Raw genomic sequence first — 17,843 nt, forward strand, 5'->3', positions numbered from 1 at the left:
TTACAGAAGCAGACTTGAAGATGGTTGACTCCCCACATGAGGACGCGTTGGTGATCATAGTGGCTACGGGAAATTACATGGTGAAAAGGGTATTGATCGATTGCGGCAGCGCAGTGGACTTGTTGTTCGTGGGGACGATGGAGGAAATGAAGATAGACCGGAGACAGTTGAGGCCGTCGCGGACCAATTTGTATTGGTTCAATAGGAGTATGACCGAACCACTAGGGGAGCTCTTATTGCCCGTGACCACATGGCCAGTGATAATGTTCTCTCGGTTCAAGGTGGTAGACACAAATTCGCAGTACAATGCCATCCTTGGGAGGCGATGGATCCACAAGATGAAGGCGGTTCCATCCACATATTATCAGGTGATCAGATTTCCTACACCAACAGGGATGCATGAAGTGCGCGGTGATAGCTAGGAATAGTCATCAGGGAGGGAACGGTGAAGAGGTTAATCCGAGGAGATGAAGGAGAGGCCTCGAAACCGAGAAAGAGACAGGCGTAGCAATTACAGTGTGCCTCCGCGGAAGAGGAGGCCGAGACGCCGGCTGTACCGAAAATGCTGGACAAGATTAAGACCGTAAACGTGGGAACGGGGGAGGAGGAGAAGTTCACATCGGTGGGATCTAATTTGCCAGAAAAGTGGAAGAACGAATTAATACTATTTCTTTCAGAGAATAAAGATGTCTTTACTTGGACGATTGAGGAGATTACAGGGTTGGATCCAGAGTTTGCATGTCACCAGTTACACATGAGGGAAGATGCCAAACCAGTGAGACAGAGAATGCGCGGTGTGAGGCCGAAGTACGCGGAGGGAATCCGAGAAGAGATTGCAAAGTTAAAGGGAGCAGGCATAATTCGGGAAGTGGAGTTCACAGACTGGTTGTCCAACATAGTCGTGGTACCTAAGAAGAATGGAAAGGTGAGTATATGTGTGGACTTCACGGACGTCAACTCGGAGTGCCCTAAGGACAGTTACCCAATGCCGCGGATGGATGAGCTAGTGGATCGAACAGCGGGGTTCAAGATTTTCTCTTTCATGGATGCCTCCATGGGATATAACCAGGTCGCGATGTATGAACCGGATCAAGAGAGGACATCGTTCATAGTGAAGGGAGGTACATATTGCTACACAAGGATGCCATTTGGTTTGAAGAACGCTGGGGCCACCTTCCAGCGACTGGGGGAGAAGATGTTTGCGAGCAAGATACGTAAGGGTATTGAGATATACATCGATGATATGGTGGAGAAAAGCATGTCCGAAGAGGAACATTTGGAAGGGTTGAAGGAAACGTTCAGCATATTGCGAGCGCACAATTTGAAACAAAATCCCGAGAAATGTAAGTTCGGAGTAACTACAGGGAAATTTTTGGGGTACATAGTGACGCACCGGGGAATAGAAGCTAATCCTGAGCAAATCTGAGCACTAGTGGAGATGTCGTCACCCCAGGACATTAAAGAAGTACAGAGGTTAGCAAGAAGGGTCGCGACATTGAACCGTTTCATATCTAAATCGTCTGACAAATGTAGGCCGCTATATAGACTGTTGAGGAGGACTCCAAACTTTGTGTGGACACCGGAATGTGAGGAGGCTTTCCAAGAGTTAAAAAGGTATTTGGGTCGGGCGCCCTTGTTATCGCGGCCTGAACTAAGGGAGAAACTGTATTTGTACTTGGGAGTGTCCGAGTACGCGGTAAGATCGGTTCTTGTCCGGGTGGTAGACAAGGTTGAAAGGCCGGTATATTTCCAAAGCAAAACACCATTGGATGCGGAGACCCGATACAGCAAGGTCGAGAAATATGCCTTGACACTGATATTCTCAGCATTAAAGTTGAAACCATACTTCGAGGCACATTCAATAGTGGTGGTGACAAACTTACGTACCCCTCAAACAAGCGCTAAAAGCGGAGAAGTCCGGAAGGATGCTCAAATGGGCGGTCATGCTAAGCTCTTATGAAATACAATATCAACCAAGAACCGCGGAAAAGGCGCAGGCAGTAGCGGAGTTTCTAGCAGAGTTCCCAGCGGAGGACCCCACTTGGGGGGAAGAGATGCTCATGGAGCCCGAGCAGGAGGGAGAGCCAGATGGGTCATATCCCTGGGATAAAAGGAATGGGTGGAGGGTGTTCACGGACGGGTTTGCGACAGATGCGGGCAACGGAATAGGCATAGTGTTGGTCGCTCCTGACAATGACCGAATCGAGTTATCCATGAGGCTCGCATTCGCAGCCACCAACAATGAGTCGAAATATGAGGCCGTAGAATGGCCGAGGATTTGGGGGTGGGGGAATTAACGGTTTATTCGGATTCCAACCTGGTGGTATGCCAAGTGAATGGAGGATTCGTTGCTAGATGTGCTTAAATGGCGAAATACTTGGAGGTATTGCATCGAGAGGCAGCTAAGTTCAAGAAAGTCAGATTCGTACATTTGGTCCGCGGTGAGAACCGGTATGCGGACGCCCTTGCATACATCGCGGCCGCAATGCCGGGGTCGGAGGAGAGGATCATAAATATAAAGAAGTTGGAGAGGTCAAGCATTGAGAAAGTGGTGGAGGTGTGTCAGGCGGCGGAAGTGGAAGGGGGATGGATGAGCCCTATCAGACATTTCCTGATGGGAGGAGAGGTGATAGATGAGAAGGAAAGAAGGAGATTAGAACAAACGGCACGCAGATACACTCTGGTAGAAGGAGAAATGCACCAAAAGAATTTTGATGGACCGCTGCTAAGGTGCCTAGGGCCGAGCCTAGCACAAGAGGTATTGGCAGAACTGCACACCGGGGACTGCGGAAGCCACTCGGTGGGGAGAACAACGGCACACCGGTTGCTAACGCAAGGCTACTTCTGGCCTCACATGAAAAGAGATGCGGTGGAGTTTGCCAAGAAATGTGGCAAGTGTCAACGATTTGCTCAGCTAATATTTGCACCAGCCGAACCGTTGCACAATGTGTCCAGTCTATGGCCATTTGCCATGTGGGCCATGGATATCGTGGGACCGTTGCCAATGGCAAAGGGAAGAAGAATGTTCATGTTAGCCGCTACGGATTATTTTACCAAATGGGTGGAGGTCGTGGCCTTGCAGCAAGTTAAGGAGGAACAGGTGATCAAGTTTTTATGGGAGAACATTATTAGTAGGTTTGGAGTGCCGCATTCCATCATCGCAAACAATGGGACACAGTTCACGGGGTCAAAAGTGAGAGAGTTCTTGCAGGCCTCTAATGTGAAACAGGGATTCTCAGCTCCGTACAATCCAGAAGGTAATGGACAGGCCGAATCCTCTAATAAGACAATCATGAACAATCTCAAGAGAAAGTTGGAGGACCGGAAGGGAGCATGGGCTGAGAAGCTGAGCCACGTGCTATGGGCGTACCGTACTACACCACGGACCTCTACGAAAGAGACGCCTTTCTCCTTGGCATATGGTGTGAAAGCTGTGATCCCTTCGGAGATGGTGGCGGCTACGATACGCACAAATGCGGTTGAGGCTGGGCTGAACTGGGGCATATTGGCCAGAGACATGAATTTGGTAGAGGAGAAACGGGATGCCGTGCGCATCAGGCTAGAAGAATATCACCGGCGCCTGCAAAGACAATACGGCAAGCGATTGAAGCCCCGTCCGTTTCAAGTGGGGGATCTGGTTCTCAGAAGAGTGACTCCAAGCACAAAAAGGGTGAATGAATGAAAGCTGGGGCCTAACTGGGAAAGACCGTACACTGTGGTGGAGATCGGAGGAGCTGGAACATACAGACTGCAGACCGAGGAAGGAAGATTGATAGAAAGACCTTGGAATGTAAAAATGTTGAAAAAGTTTTATGTTTGAATGTATTACCAATCCGGGGCAAGGGACTGGGGCTGTTTGCACATATATAATACTACAAAGACTTTTGGAATGTTAACAAAGAGCGTTAAATTTAGGAGCAAAGGGCAATGTCCAAAGATGCGTATCGACCATAATGAGAGAGTGGGGGAAGAGCCCTTCGTGGACATGGAGTCTGAATCAAACTTAGGGACAAGGCAATGCCCCCAAAGAAAGCGGTCACCATAATGAGAGAGCGGGGAAGAGCCCTTCGCGGACATGGAGTCCGAATCAAACTTAGGGGCAAGGCAATGCCCCAGCAGGCGTGTCAGCCACTGAGAGAGTAAGGGGGAGGAGCCCTTCGCGGACATGGAGTCCGAATCAAACTTATGGGGCAAGGCAATGCCCGAGCAGGCGTGTCAGCCACGGAGAGAGAGCGGGGGAGGTGTAGAATCTTTCGCAGACATGGAGTCCGAATCAAACCTCGAGGGCAAGGCAATGCCCCGGTCGAAAAAGAAAGTTGAGGGGAGAGGAAGCAAAAGCGTATGAGATCAGAGATAGCAAAAGTCTTAAGTAAACATAATATAAAAAAGAGAACCTCTCCGGAAGGAGGTAAACACAGTCAGTAAAGTCACAATACATCACAACGCTCCTCTCAAAAGGAGAAAAACCAAAATGGAAGTGTGCATCGCCGTTTAAGGCGCTAGAACATACACAATCAATTACAGACCCCGGAAAAACAGATTCAAGGGGAAGCTAAAGGTATATCTGACGTAATATCGATGGGATCCTCCGGGTTGACATCTTCAGTAGAGGGGGTAGCGGCCTCTTCATTCGCGGTCTCTTCAACAGTCTTTTCAGCAGTCACCTCAGCGTCAACCGACCCCTCGGGCTGGGACTGGACTGCGATTCCCATCTCCTCATCGACGGGGGTCGGCGGCACCTCTGGAAGGAGGCGGCCCTCCTTGAGAAGCCGTGCATGTTCCTCCTAAAATTTTCTAGCCACCCTCTTGTCTACCAATGATCGGTAGTGGGTTTGGAGGGTCGCCATATCCACCTTATGCTGTTCTAGTAGTGCCGCGGTATCTTGTTGGTGCTGCTGGACGAGAGAAGTGCGTTGCTGACTCAGACGGTCATTGACGGAATCCATATAATCCTGATGGTTGTTTTCCGTGATCCTCAGTTCATCTTGAGCCCGGGTTTTAGCTAGATCAGCAGCTTCGAGCTCTTGTTGGAGTCGGACACAAGTGGCTCTCAGACCGTCTGGACCGCCGACCTCTTTATCCAGAGACTCTATCTTGGACCAAGCGCTGAAAATACCGCGAAACATAAATGATATGTCCAGACTCACCTGAATACAAACAAGACAAGTAAATTATAAGGGAAGGACCAAAGAGCAAGAATATAGTGAAGGGGAAGTACCTTCTCCCAGTTGGTGTACAAGGAGGTGCGATGGTGTTCAAAGGCACTTGCTTCTGCATAAGCCAGGTCCTTCGGCAAATGAGAGCCATAGAAGATGGAGGAGGCAACGGCAGGATTTTCAAGGGCCGAGTTCGCTATATTGACTCTGCGGTGGCGAACTTTAAAGACAGGGGTAAAATCAGCAGGGGTGATACTGGAGTCGGTGGGGGGAGCAGTCTCTTTGCCTGGTCTACGAGTGGTGGTAGGGGGAGCTTCTTCTTCCGCCACTGTCCGGGTGACAGGAATCGGGTCTTCGGGCACTACCGTCCTCTGGCGTTTGCTCGGTGGCCCATCAGCAGGAGTAACCACTGTGGACGGAGAGACTTCTGTGATTTCATCGTCACTATCAAATAGCTTCATCTGTGAGAGGTCCATGTTCACGGAGGGGGACTGTGTAGGGGTATATTGATCTTCCCAGGTGGAGATGGCCCGATAGGAGGGCAAAGGTTCGGGAGCCAAGGGGAGATGAGCACGGGACGAAGGGGCTACGGATGGGGGGTGGGAGTCGCGAGTAGGTTGATGGCGGTGGGAGCGAGAGCGGGAACGATTTTTGGGAGAGGATCGAGGTCTACGTTCTTTGGGAAGGGGTGGACGGTAGAAGGGGGCTGTAACTCCCAAAAAGTCGCGGAGTTGCAGAGCTTCAAGTAGAGGAGTGCCTGTGGTGGGATGGACGTTCAAACGGTCAGCTTGGGTAGTACCAAGGGTGCGGAGTCTATCGAAGATTGGGCAAATGTAGCTAGAATATATTCCTGACTTAGAATCAGGCTGCCAACCTGCAAGGGAATACAAACGAAAGAATATTAGTTTGCGAAGCTAAGGCCGAAAGAAGAAAAGGCAGTAACGAAACTCACCACTGGACTGAAAAACGAGGTGGTTAAGTGTCATCCTGGCAGGGAGGTCCGTGGGCAGGAAGTCACCGGATACATACAGTGGGTAGTGGTGCCACTGTTTATCCGAGGTGGTGACGCGGAGTAAGAAAGTTTTCTTTTGGGGGCGGACACAGAAGGATTGGTACCCTATACCCACATCCTTAGTGCTTTTCTTTATGAAATATTGGGAGATAATGTCACGGCTGGTTAGCTGGGGGTTGCCGGTCTTGTTGTAGTAATTCGCGGCATACATGACTCTCCAGAAATTTCTGATTCCTTGACAGGGAGGGATGTTGAAATGATTACACACCTCGACATCCAACACAGTGAGAGGGAGCCGCAGCCCGACAACAATCTGACCTACTGTCACTACTAAGCACCCAGGCCGCGGCGGCATTAAGTGAGGATAATGGGTGACAGAAGGCACATGTTCTATCAGAATGCCAGCTGGAATGCCATAGGCAGCCCTAATTGCACTTAAATTAGGTCTACAATATCTAGAAGGCGGCAACAAGGGAGCAAGGAAGTGGCTGGAGGTGGAGGGGGCCGCCGTAGCGGCCACAAGAGGAGGAGATGCCACCTCAGTAGATCTAGAGGACGAAGAGTCATCGAAATAAGAGGGAGAGGGATTCTCAGAGGCCGTCGCCGACATCGAGAAGAAGATGAATAGACTATAAGGGGAAATTTAATACTAATAGTTGTAAGGTAAATCTGAAGAAGAAGACAATGCCAGCAGTAAGCTAAGAAGAACAAAAACCAAGAAAAACGAACCTGAACCTGAGCCCAACGATGACAAAATCCAACCGGAGCCACGCCGAAGGGGAAGAATTCAAGGGAGGAAGAGCAGTAAGGTTTGAGAGAGGGAGAAAGAGGTAGAGGAAGAAAAAAACCAAATGAAGAAAGTGAGGGAGAGAATGGAAGCGGGAGTTTAAATAGTGCAGGGGCAAAAGGGTAATTGCTCGGGTGCGAAAACCGAAGGGACAGTAGAGGAACTGCTAGGAGGTTGACACGTGGGGTGCAGAACACGAGGAGGCGCAGAAACGGCGCGCGTAATGAGTGCCCTGCACGCACGTGAACCCCAATAGAAGACCAAATGAATCCAAATAAAGAAAAGAGGAGAAGGTTCTCGATCTCGGGCCAACTCTAAGGCCGCGGCATCGAGAAGGGGCATCTGTAGCGGTAGGATCCGCGACTAATAAGGTCAAAGGTCAGTGGGCCGATGCAAGCTGCAGTAACTGGAGTCGGAGAGTAGTGGATAATCAGAAATAGCGAGCCCGAAATAATACAAGCGGTAGAGTCGGGTGTACAGTATCGTGCCGTGGAGTGAAAAGGTGTACGGAAACCCTATGCGTGGCAAACCGGGAGCCGTGAGATGGCGGAACAGGTGGACGGTTATGAGAAGAAGGGAGGGGGTATAAAAAGAATAGTGTTGAGGGACATAAAAAGGATGTGAGATCAATAGGGACAGCTTACTCTCATACAAGGCCCAACAAAAAGCAAACATTGAAAAACAGACAGAATTCAGATTTCAGAAACAGAACTGGACAACAAAAATTTAGAACTAATTTTTTGTTTGACTGGCTTATATGGTTCTATGGGACACGAGTTCATAAAACAGCGGTTGGGCAGAACAGAGTTACAACGCAAACGGCTAACTCACCCACGCTGATTATAAGTAGTAGAGATAGAGATTAAATTGAGACATTTCTTTTGTGTTTGACCATTGACCAAGATCACTCATACTTGCCTGCACTGTTCGATATATCCCACATAATGTAAGAAACACACCTTAACTTAAAAAAAAGTACAAAAAAGAATAACTCGTTGAATGGATGCTTCAATCTGAACCATTAGATTCAAAGGCGGCGCGAATATTAACCGTCCATTTCATTCCCACGCGTTATCTCAGCACCTACCACGTAACCCATATATAACACCAACCCACTTCAAATACTTCACACATAAACATTTCCTCAAAACTTGATCACTCAAACTTTCCAGGAAACCAAAAATAATAATGCAAGGAGCTACAACTGCTGACGCAAGCATGACAGACGTACCACAAGGACAGATACCAGCATCTGATTTCCCAGTTGTGCAAACTCATTCCGGTCGGTTTATTCAGTACAATATTTTCGGTAATTTATTTGAGATCACTACGAAATATCGTCCTCCTATTATGCCTATTGGACGTGGGGCTTATGGAATAGTTTGGTAATTATTTTTTTTATTATTCTATGTTCGTTAATTGGTTTGAATGATATTGTTGAGATTTTGAGTGTGGATGTTTTGTTTTAGTTCGGTGTTGAATTCGGAGACGAATGAGATGGTGGCGATAAAGAAGATAGCTAATGCTTTTGATAACCATATGGATGCCAAAAGAACGTTGAGAGAGATTAAGCTTCTTCGGCATTTAGATCATGAGAATGTGAGTTGTTTTGTTTAGCTGTTAATATATTATTGGTCAATTATTTTGTATTAATAATTAACAATTTTATATTTGATCAAGTTCTAGGAAATGGATATGCTTTGACTTTTGTTCAGTAGCTTTGTTGTCTATTGCTTAATAATTGAGATGTAGCCCTGTACTCATAACGATGTTGAATGCATCTTTTGTTTAGCATGGGGTTAGACAGACCACAGTCAGATTTTTTCACTTGATATTATATCGAGTAAAACATGCCCTTGGCATCATTCCTGACTAGAATATCAGTTGCTAGTCTGCTACAGTATCCAAAGGAAAAGTATAAAAGACTTTCAAACTGTGCCTAAACAGGATTTCTTTGTATTGTCTAGTTAAGATCTTTATGTGTTCAGTCAAACACTTAACTCACCATAGAAAGACGTAACTGACCATTAAGGATTCTTCTAGTCTGCAAAGAATCTGTTTGTATTTTTAACTTCTTGATCGCGATAGCAGTAGCTATCTCCTTTCACTTTGCAACATCTATCATTTCCAAGAAAAAAATAGAACGTTGGGTCAACCTGCATTGTAGGCCTGTGGAATGTCTCTATTTACATTCCTTAGTAGTTAACTATACCACCTTAGCCTGCCATGTGGTCTCTTAGAGTTCCATAAGTGTTAAAAGCTACCCAAGGTTCTAGAGGAGGGATCCATTGTACTTGTACCTGCTGCATAGTAACCAATTGCATTGGTTGACCAATCTCCGCAGCTGCATAGTAACCAATTCAACTGTTGGCCAATCTCCGCTGCTGCATATCTGTTCCATGCTTTATCCTTGAACTAAAGAGTGATGTATCCAGGCTTGGTTTTGACATCTCTAAGCCAGGATCAATTGAGGTGGCTTTTCAGTCCCTCTAGAGGTCTGTTTAATGTCTTGGGATTTCTCTCAAGGTAGATACAATAGAAAGTAGAAGATAGTGAAGTTTGAAGGAGCAGCTTGTACAAAGACTTTCCTCTAAGGTAGGAGAAAATCCATTTTCTATCTGGTGTAGATCTTTTCACTTCTTTGTTAGGCCCATACCAGTTCCAAATAGCTTTAGAGAAGTTGCAATCAAAGTAGAGATTTAGGCTACATCCGGGAACAAGAAGTATAGCATTAGGTCGAAAATAGATCCAGAGTATTTTGGGACAAGTCAGACAAGGTGACCTGGTTAAGTGTGTATGGGGTTTGTTGGATAAAAAGGTCTTCCGAGTTAGGTGAAGGTGATAGTAGGTACCTTGGTTTACGAATCTTTAATATCCTAGAAATTTATGCATATCTTTCTTAAAAGTTGCTTTGCTTATGTACATGAAATAATACTCATGACTATAATTCCGAGAATTTAGTATTTGCTCAAGTTCTAAGAAATGGTTGTTTTGACTTTTGTTAAATATCGTTGATATCTTTAATCAATTATTGGAACGTAACACTGTTCTGATAATAATGTGGTATACATTTTCTGTTTCATTAGGCATGATAAATCATGGTCTTAATGTGTTGTTTGCTGTGAAAAATAAAATATTCATATTCCCTTAGCAAAGGCGACATCCACATCAAATGAATGATGAAGCAAATACCACATATCGGACAAACACTTGAATGGAGGCGAGTAGGCGATGATGTAATCGTTCTACCTCTATTTGCTAAGTTTCAGAAGAAACTTGTTGATAGCCAATCTTACCAGTACCAAGAGAGTAGGATGTGGTAGTTTTAAGTCGATAAGTTTCTGGTTAAGGAACTCTTAAATAAGACATGTGTTGAGGGTGACAAGTTAAGGCTCACCCAAACATGACGAAATACAACCTTTCGCGGGGGGCCAGGGGAGAGAGGTGTGTGGTGTGTGTGTGTTTAGTTTTTTACGCCTAGTTGCTAAGCGTCAGCCTCTATTATAAAGAATTGTTTTCTTTATTGTTGTTGTTATTATTATTATTATTTATTTTCTTTCCTTTTGTTAAGTAAAATAAAAGTTAAGGTTCACCCAAATCTGACAGAATACAATGGGTGATATAAGTATTAAAGAAGGTTATTGAAGAAGGGGCTACTGAGTGGACTGATTACTTAGTGGGATTCTTTGTGGAACAAAGACTTAGGTTCCCTCTGGTAAAAAGTACTTTGAGCAAGCAATGGAAGACGAAGGGAAGCTAATGGTATGGCTGCTGAGAAGGACTTACTTTACTTCAAATTTGTCTCTGATGAGGATTGTCTGATTCTGATAGTGTTGGAGAATGGTATCTTCATTGCTGGGAGGATTTATGTGGTGAGCCGTTGGTCTATGTAGATTGAACAGCAGAGGAAGAAGATACAAATAATCCCTCTCTGGGTTATAGTGGAACTTCCCAAATATGTATTAGCTGTATTGCTAGTAATTTAGGAAACCTTTTTTATGTTGACAAAGCTACAACGAAGTAGCAGAGGTGGATATTGAAACTCAACTAAGGAAGTGGGGAAAGATTGATTACCCTTGGAAGTGGAGTTTGGTGAGACAAGTAGGGTGAAAAATGACGTGGATATTTGCCTTGTTCCATCTCTTTGCAGGCTAAAGAAGGCGGCACCCTTAGCAACTCAGTTGAGCTCAACTCCTAACAACTCGAATGAAGGTGGCACACCTCTATGTATTGAGGATGGAGGTAGTGCCTTGCTCATAACGAGGAAGAAGAGAATTTGGGTGAGCTATAGAATGTAGTCTCAGATTAGATTATTGAGCAGATTAGTGTTGATAATATCGTACAGAAACTAGGAGAAACTGAAGTTGTTACAGTTATTTAAGTATATTAGAGATGGAGAGGCTTTCCTTGCCTTAGCAGAGCAGGGTGGTGCTAAAATAAAAAGTGGCTATGAGAGCTCTGGTAGTCGAGTGCAATAATTCAATAACAAGAAGATTGTGAGGAATGATGAGGAAGATACAGTCCCTAATGATCATGAACTTCAACAAAAAAAAAATGAAGGGATTACGACAAGACCAATGAAGGATACTCGGGATCAAAGCACTACTAAAAAGAGGGGATGGGGTAGACCATAGGGGAAACACACCTCTAAGCACGCAGTGTTAGTGCCTCTATATGTCCCTGGAATGTGAGGGACCTATCACAAGGCAGAAGAGGTTCAAAAATTCATCTTAGAGAAGAAGATTCTTTTGATTGGAATACTTGAAATGAAAGTGAGGGCAGATAAGTTGGATATGGTACACGGTATATGTTGTCCCTACTGGCTTTTTTGGACATATATAACATTTTTAATGTGCAAAAAGCTCACAGAAAGTGATCTATGCTAGTAAGGCCAATATACTTTCTATATCTATCTCTTACTTACTGTAATCTATCATGCTAGGAATATATCTGTGGTATATCAAAGTGCCTTTTCGAGGAGATTCCATATCCCTGAGATTCTCTTTCCAAAAGCTCGGTGAATGGTGGATCATCTTCCTGGACAGATGTCTTTTTTTTTCCCGCTAAATGCCGCCCTTCATTCATTCAATAGAATAGAGAAGAGCGGACAAGTGTACATACACGTCACCGGAAAAGAATATGAGATGGTCTAGCAAAATGAGACACATGTCACTATTTAAAAAAAAAAAAAACAATAACAGATGTATTGGGAAGGGGGAAAACATGTTATTGGTGGAATCATGAGGTGGATATTGACGTGTAAAAATGATAAACACAGGAAAAAAGAAGGGTGGTAAGTTTTAGTGAGAATGGAATGCCGTAATTAAGAAAAATAAATAAAAGTAAGTGAGAAACATATAGTCTTATAGCCTTGTGTGTAAATGATGAAAAATACTAAATAAATATTCTTTACCTACTTTTAGGTTAGAAAATCTTCCTTTACACAATCAATATACTGATTCGTAATTGCCTTGCTATATGTCAACTGACAATTTGCTTTTTCGATGTTGATGGGAAAATCAGTCTCTTTGTCTGGTAGAACAAAAAGGGGGAAAAACAAATATCAATAATTTGTTACAAGCCCTTGATATTTTTTTCGTTCCTCTTCCAAATTGATTGGATAGTGATTGGTTGCAAACAGCTGCAAGCACTACCTGTGAGCAGCAAAAGACCAACTTGGCAACTTCAATGCTCGTTGTATTGTTACTATTAAATACTATCACGTACTGGTTCATTGATGGTTCATGGAGTGATGTGAAAATGGTTGAATTTCTTTTGTATTAAAAGGTCATTGGCATAAGAGATGTGGTCCCTCCACCTGTACGAAGCGCATTTGCTGATGTCTATTATGCCACGGAACTCATGGATACTGATCTGCACCAAATTATACGTTCCAATCAAGATTTATCAGAAGAACACTCTCAGGTGACATTGTACCGATTGATCTCTAAAGTACAGTCTTGAGTTGTGCAATTGCTGATGTTTATTTCCTTGTTTGCGTACTGTGCAGTACTTTCTGTATCAACTCCTTCGTGGGCTAAAGTATATACATTCCGCCAATGTCATTCACAGAGACTTAAAACCGAGCAACCTTTTGCTAAATGCAAATTGTGATCTGAAGATTTGCGATTTTGGTCTAGCTCGTCCAACTTCAGAGAATGAGTTTATGACAGAATATGTTGTCACCAGATGGTACAGGGCCCCGGAGTTGCTACTAAATTCTGCGGATTACACTGCTTCCATTGATGTGTGGTCTGTTGGTTGCATCTTTATGGAATTGATGAACAGACGACCGTTGTTTGCAGGTAGAGATCATGTACATCAGATGCGTTTACTGACAGAGGTGAGATGAAATTTGGCAAGATATCTGTACTGTCAAATTAATGTTTTATATATTCCAGGTGTTTGTTATATCTAAAAATGCTTACACGTGTTTCTTAACCTTACAGCTTCTCGGGACACCCACAGAGGCTGAACTTGGATTTGTTCGTAATGAAGATGCGAAGAGGTATATTAAGCAACTACCATCGCATCCTCGCCAGGCTTTTACAAGTATTTTTCCACACATTAATCCAGAGGCTCTTGACCTTGTTGAGAGAATGCTGTCATTTGACCCCAACCAGAGAATTACAGGTAATTCTTTCTTCTGTGTACTAGTTTAGGAAGGTTTTTTTATTTTGATTTATTTTATTTTATTTTTAATTCTTTTATGTTTTGATTGTTGAGTTTATCTTTTTTCTATTGTAAGAGTGCAGTCAAGGAAGTCATCGTAATGATCATAACCCAGTCTGCCAAGCCCATTTAAGAGACCGTTCAAAACACTGAAATAATAGTTCATCTTCCACTTCCAAAAATATATGGTACATAATGATAATAGTTTATTGATAATGTTATGCTGAGTCCTCAGTAGAATATGGCATTCAAGCATCATCGACTGATGGCTCTTTGTGGACCTAAGACTAAAGTGACTAGGATGAGTTTGGTAAAGTCTTTCTCATACACGAAAGCTAGAATTATTAATAAGTGAGCCATCTTTTTTTTTTTGATAAGTGAATTTTATTGAAATATGATAGTCTGGAGACAATACAGAGGAAGTGAGAGAGAGCCTTACCTATAACAACACATCGTTACAAACAGCAGTGCACCCTCAATAATGGGCAAAAACTAATTAGCCACCAGTAATAAAAAGTTCCCAGTGGAGAACCAAGTCCCTAAACCTATAATCCTTCCTCTCTGGATAGATAGCAAGCCAATACCAAAGAAAAGATTTCACCTCCAATACAGCTTGAGCGGGTGGAGTTTCCTTATGCCGAAAGATCCGACCGTTCCTTAATCTCCACAACACCCAAATAGTTGCATACGGAACAAGTCTCCACAGTTTAACACCAAAATTAGTCCCATTCTTTTTTGGCCACCTCGCGAGCCATTGTTCAACAGAGTCAGCCTGTGCTAGTCTTGGGAAAGAGAGTTCCACAAGTCGCATTAAAATGGACCACACTTCCAAAGCAAAGGAACAATGAAGGGTTAAATGGGCTAACGACTCCTTAAGAAAACCACATATTGAGCAAGTAGGTGAAATATGCATCCCTCTGTGAATAAGAACGTCTGCCATGAGAGTGCCCCGAAGCAATGCTGATCAGAAAAATAGTTTTACATTGAGTGGAATTGGAACTTTCCATACGAGCTTCATGGGAAACTTTTGTACCTCATAAGCTTCATCTCTGTTGCGTACCACCATATGCCTATAAGATGTTTTAACTGAAAATACGCCTTCCTTGGTCCACCTCCAACGCCAAATATTTGTTTGATCAGTAAGTGATACGCTAGATAGGAGGTTGGACAGATTGGCGTACTGTTGTACCTCCCAATTATTACATGCCCTCCGAATTTGCAAGTTCCAAGACACCCCATTCTGATCACTGCTAGCTAGGTTGCAAATCTGGGCATGTCTCATAGTTGTAGCTTGGAAAACCAGAGGGAATTGGTCACATAGAGGTTTGTCCCCTAACCAAGTATCTTGCCAGAACCGAATTGAGGTGCCATTGCCAAGCTGGAGAGCAATGCCCTCCTTGAAGTTCGATAAAACGGCAGTAATGCCTTTCCAGAAGCTAATACTGTGTGCTTGCACAACCTATTTCGACTACCGACCATTCTCGACAATTCCATACTTTGAGTCGATCACCTTTCTCCACAATGCCTCCTCCTCATGGCCATATCTCTATAACCAACGGCCTAAGAGAGCCTTGTTCATGGTGACTAAATCTCTTATAGCTGAGCCACTTTCATCTTTCGGTATGCATAACTTTTCCCAACCTACAAGGTGATACTTCCATTTTTCACTTGTTGTACCCCATAAGAAATCCCTTATTTTTTGCTCAATTCTTTTAGCAACGCTAACCGGGATGGTAAGGAGAGACATATAGTAGATAAGTAGGTTACTTAGAACACTTTGGATAAGAATTAGTCTAGCACCTTTCGAGAGAAGTTTCCTTCTCCAACCACCTACCCGCCTTTCCACTGTTTCAATCACCGGGTCCTAGGCTTTCTTGTTCTTGTACGACGCTCCGAGCGGTAAACCCAAGTACCTACAAGGTAGCTTTTCAATCCCACATCCCATGACTTGTGCCAAAGAGATCAAAATTCTCAACCGTGCCGACTTCATATATGGAGGTCTTAGACATATTGGCCTTAAGACCTGAGCATGCCTAAAAAATAAGAAGCCAAGACTTGATCACCATGATCTGTGAAATAGATGCATCCAGGAGAAAAAATGTGTCATCAGCAAACTGTAAGATTCCAACTTCAGGACCACTCGGAGATGGTCTAAAACCCCTTACGAAACCCAAATCCATCAACTTGGACACCATCCTAGTTAAGGCGTCCATAACAATGTTGAACAAGAAAGGAGATATGGGGTCTCCTTGCCTCAGACTACGCTCGCTTCTAAAGAAGCCCACAAGAGAACCGTCAACCATAATAGAGAAAGATGCAGTGGAGATGCATGTGGTAATCCAAACTCTAAATTTCTCACCAAATCCCATCCTTTTGAGTAGGTAGTCCAAAAATGTCCAATTAACGTGGTCGTAGGCCTTTGTGATGTCTACTTTACATAGCACTCCATTTTGCTTCGCCTTTACCCGGGTATCCAAACATTCATTAGCGATAAGAGGACCATCTAAAATCTGCCGCCCTCCAACGTAATGTATAATCGAAGGCGGAAGCAACTTCGATGAATAAACACCAATGAATTAAAGTTGATAAATACCCAAAAGTAAAAAACGAATTCCCATCAATTGAACTCAACCAATGATTCAATTAACAACCAAATAATAATGAGGTTTCAACACCTTTATATAAGAAAACCCTGTTTCTAATTCTCACCTGTATCCAAAATAGTAACTACTAATAGCCTCTTACTAATCCTAATTAAACAAAGATTCCTAATTTAGAAGCTAGTAGTAACATAGAATGACTACCAAAAAGAGCAATTTTCCAGCAAGTCTGATAAGCATCTATGCTCATTCATCAGTTTTGATGGATCACGGCTGAAAGCTTGAGTTACAATATGTGTGCCATCTTCACCATAACCATCGTTGTCTCAAGTGCTGATCTCAGAGACGAGGGATCACATAGGTTCTTTCTATTTGATCTCACCAACTCGGTCCACCTTCTTATTGGTCTCTTCACTATTGTGTCTTTCACACTCTGTATAAGGTACCAAACTGGATGAAGTAGTTGAATAGTGTCATATTTGGCAGCTGACGTTTTAAAAGTGTTTCGTCTTCCTAATGCATCCCAGTGTTTTGTATCATACTGTGTGGTATGTCTGTTTGTTGTGCTAACATGCCTAATGGGATATTTGGCAATTGGAAGAAATCTAACATTTAGTTCGCATATTATTATTTCAAATAACGATACTCATATTAAAACTATGTTGTTTGACCAGTAGGACCTTGGGCAAAGACTTGGGCCAAAAGATGGCTTTTATCATGTCAAGCTTGGCATTTTTTTTTTCTTAATTTCCTTCTCTTTTCTGTTTGCATGTTGTGCTGTCTATTAATGTCAACATTATTCATGCATGCAGTTGAGGAAGCTTTGGATCATCCATATCTTGCAAGGTTACATGATATAGCTGATGAACCAGTTTGCCCTGAGCCTTTCTCCTTTGAATTTGAGCAACAGGTCTTAACAGAAGAGCAGATAAAAGAAATGATATACAGGGAAGCCTTGGAATATAATCCTGAGTACGCACATTGGTAATTTCATGCGCCAACATTGCGTGTTCCACTTAAAATGAGTGCATAAGCAGATTAAATTCTAGCTGAGATCAGACAGAACTCTATATCCATCAGCCATCGTTCCATTCAGTTGATTGTTCTGCATTCTTTTTTTTCAATTGTTTGGTTATATAGTATGTCATACCCATCCAGGATACAAAACTCTAGATTTGTCTTAGATATAGTCAGTAGCCCCTATTCAACAATATGTCTGTTACCACTTGATGTTGTCGTATCACCACGCGAGAGTGTGTAGATCTACTTTGATCTGCCTTGTATTTACATTGCCGGAGGAAGTTCCACTGTTGGATTTCTCCTGTTATTATGAACTTATATTGGCTTCACAGTGTTTAATTGTTTACACTAATTCCTGAAACTTGCTTTACTTGATAACATCTCATTATTAAATTCCAGATTATTTTCTATGATTGCTATGCAGCCATTCAATACCAATTAGCAAGGTGTAAACCATACATCATTGGCAAGAGCTTCAGCAAGCTTTTTTGTGGCCTTGCCATACAATATTTCCGGAGTCACATGGTCAAGCCCAAGTTGACAATTTAATAATAACATCTTATGGGCTGATGTTATTGGTAGAGTAACCCCGCTGA

At 43.3% G+C, this 17,843-nt stretch overlaps 1 protein-coding gene across 1 annotated transcript; it reads left to right on the forward strand.

The window, feature by feature from the left end:
- Positions 1-7,848: 7,848 nt before the first annotated feature.
- LOC147488140 (mitogen-activated protein kinase 3-like) lies at positions 7,849-17,608 on the forward strand. Its single transcript, XM_086569717.1, has 6 exons — positions 7,849-8,340; positions 8,425-8,554; positions 12,743-12,880; positions 12,966-13,298; positions 13,405-13,588; positions 17,040-17,608. The coding sequence occupies exons 1-6, from the start codon at positions 8,144-8,146 to the stop codon at positions 17,213-17,215; spliced, it is 1,158 nt and encodes a 385-aa protein (XP_086425843.1). The 5' UTR covers positions 7,849-8,143; the 3' UTR covers positions 17,216-17,608.
- Positions 17,609-17,843: the final 235 nt, after the last annotated feature.

The sequence above is a fragment of the Coptis chinensis genome, chromosome 7 (assembly GCF_015680905.1).
Source record: "Coptis chinensis isolate HL-2020 chromosome 7, ASM1568090v1, whole genome shotgun sequence".
Classification (NCBI taxonomy): domain Eukaryota; kingdom Viridiplantae; phylum Streptophyta; class Magnoliopsida; order Ranunculales; family Ranunculaceae; genus Coptis; species Coptis chinensis.

Excerpts from the sequence above, each read along its gene's own strand:
- LOC147488140 (XM_086569717.1), top strand. The coding sequence starts at position 8,144 with ATGCAAGGAGCTACAACTGCTGACGCAAGCATGACAGACGTACCACAA. Across the intron at positions 8,341-8,424 it reads GGGGCTTATGGAATAGTTTG|TTCGGTGTTGAATTCGGAGA; the intron begins GTAATTATTTTT and ends GTTTTGTTTTAG. Across the intron at positions 12,881-12,965 it reads TATCAGAAGAACACTCTCAG|TACTTTCTGTATCAACTCCT; the intron begins GTGACATTGTAC and ends CGTACTGTGCAG.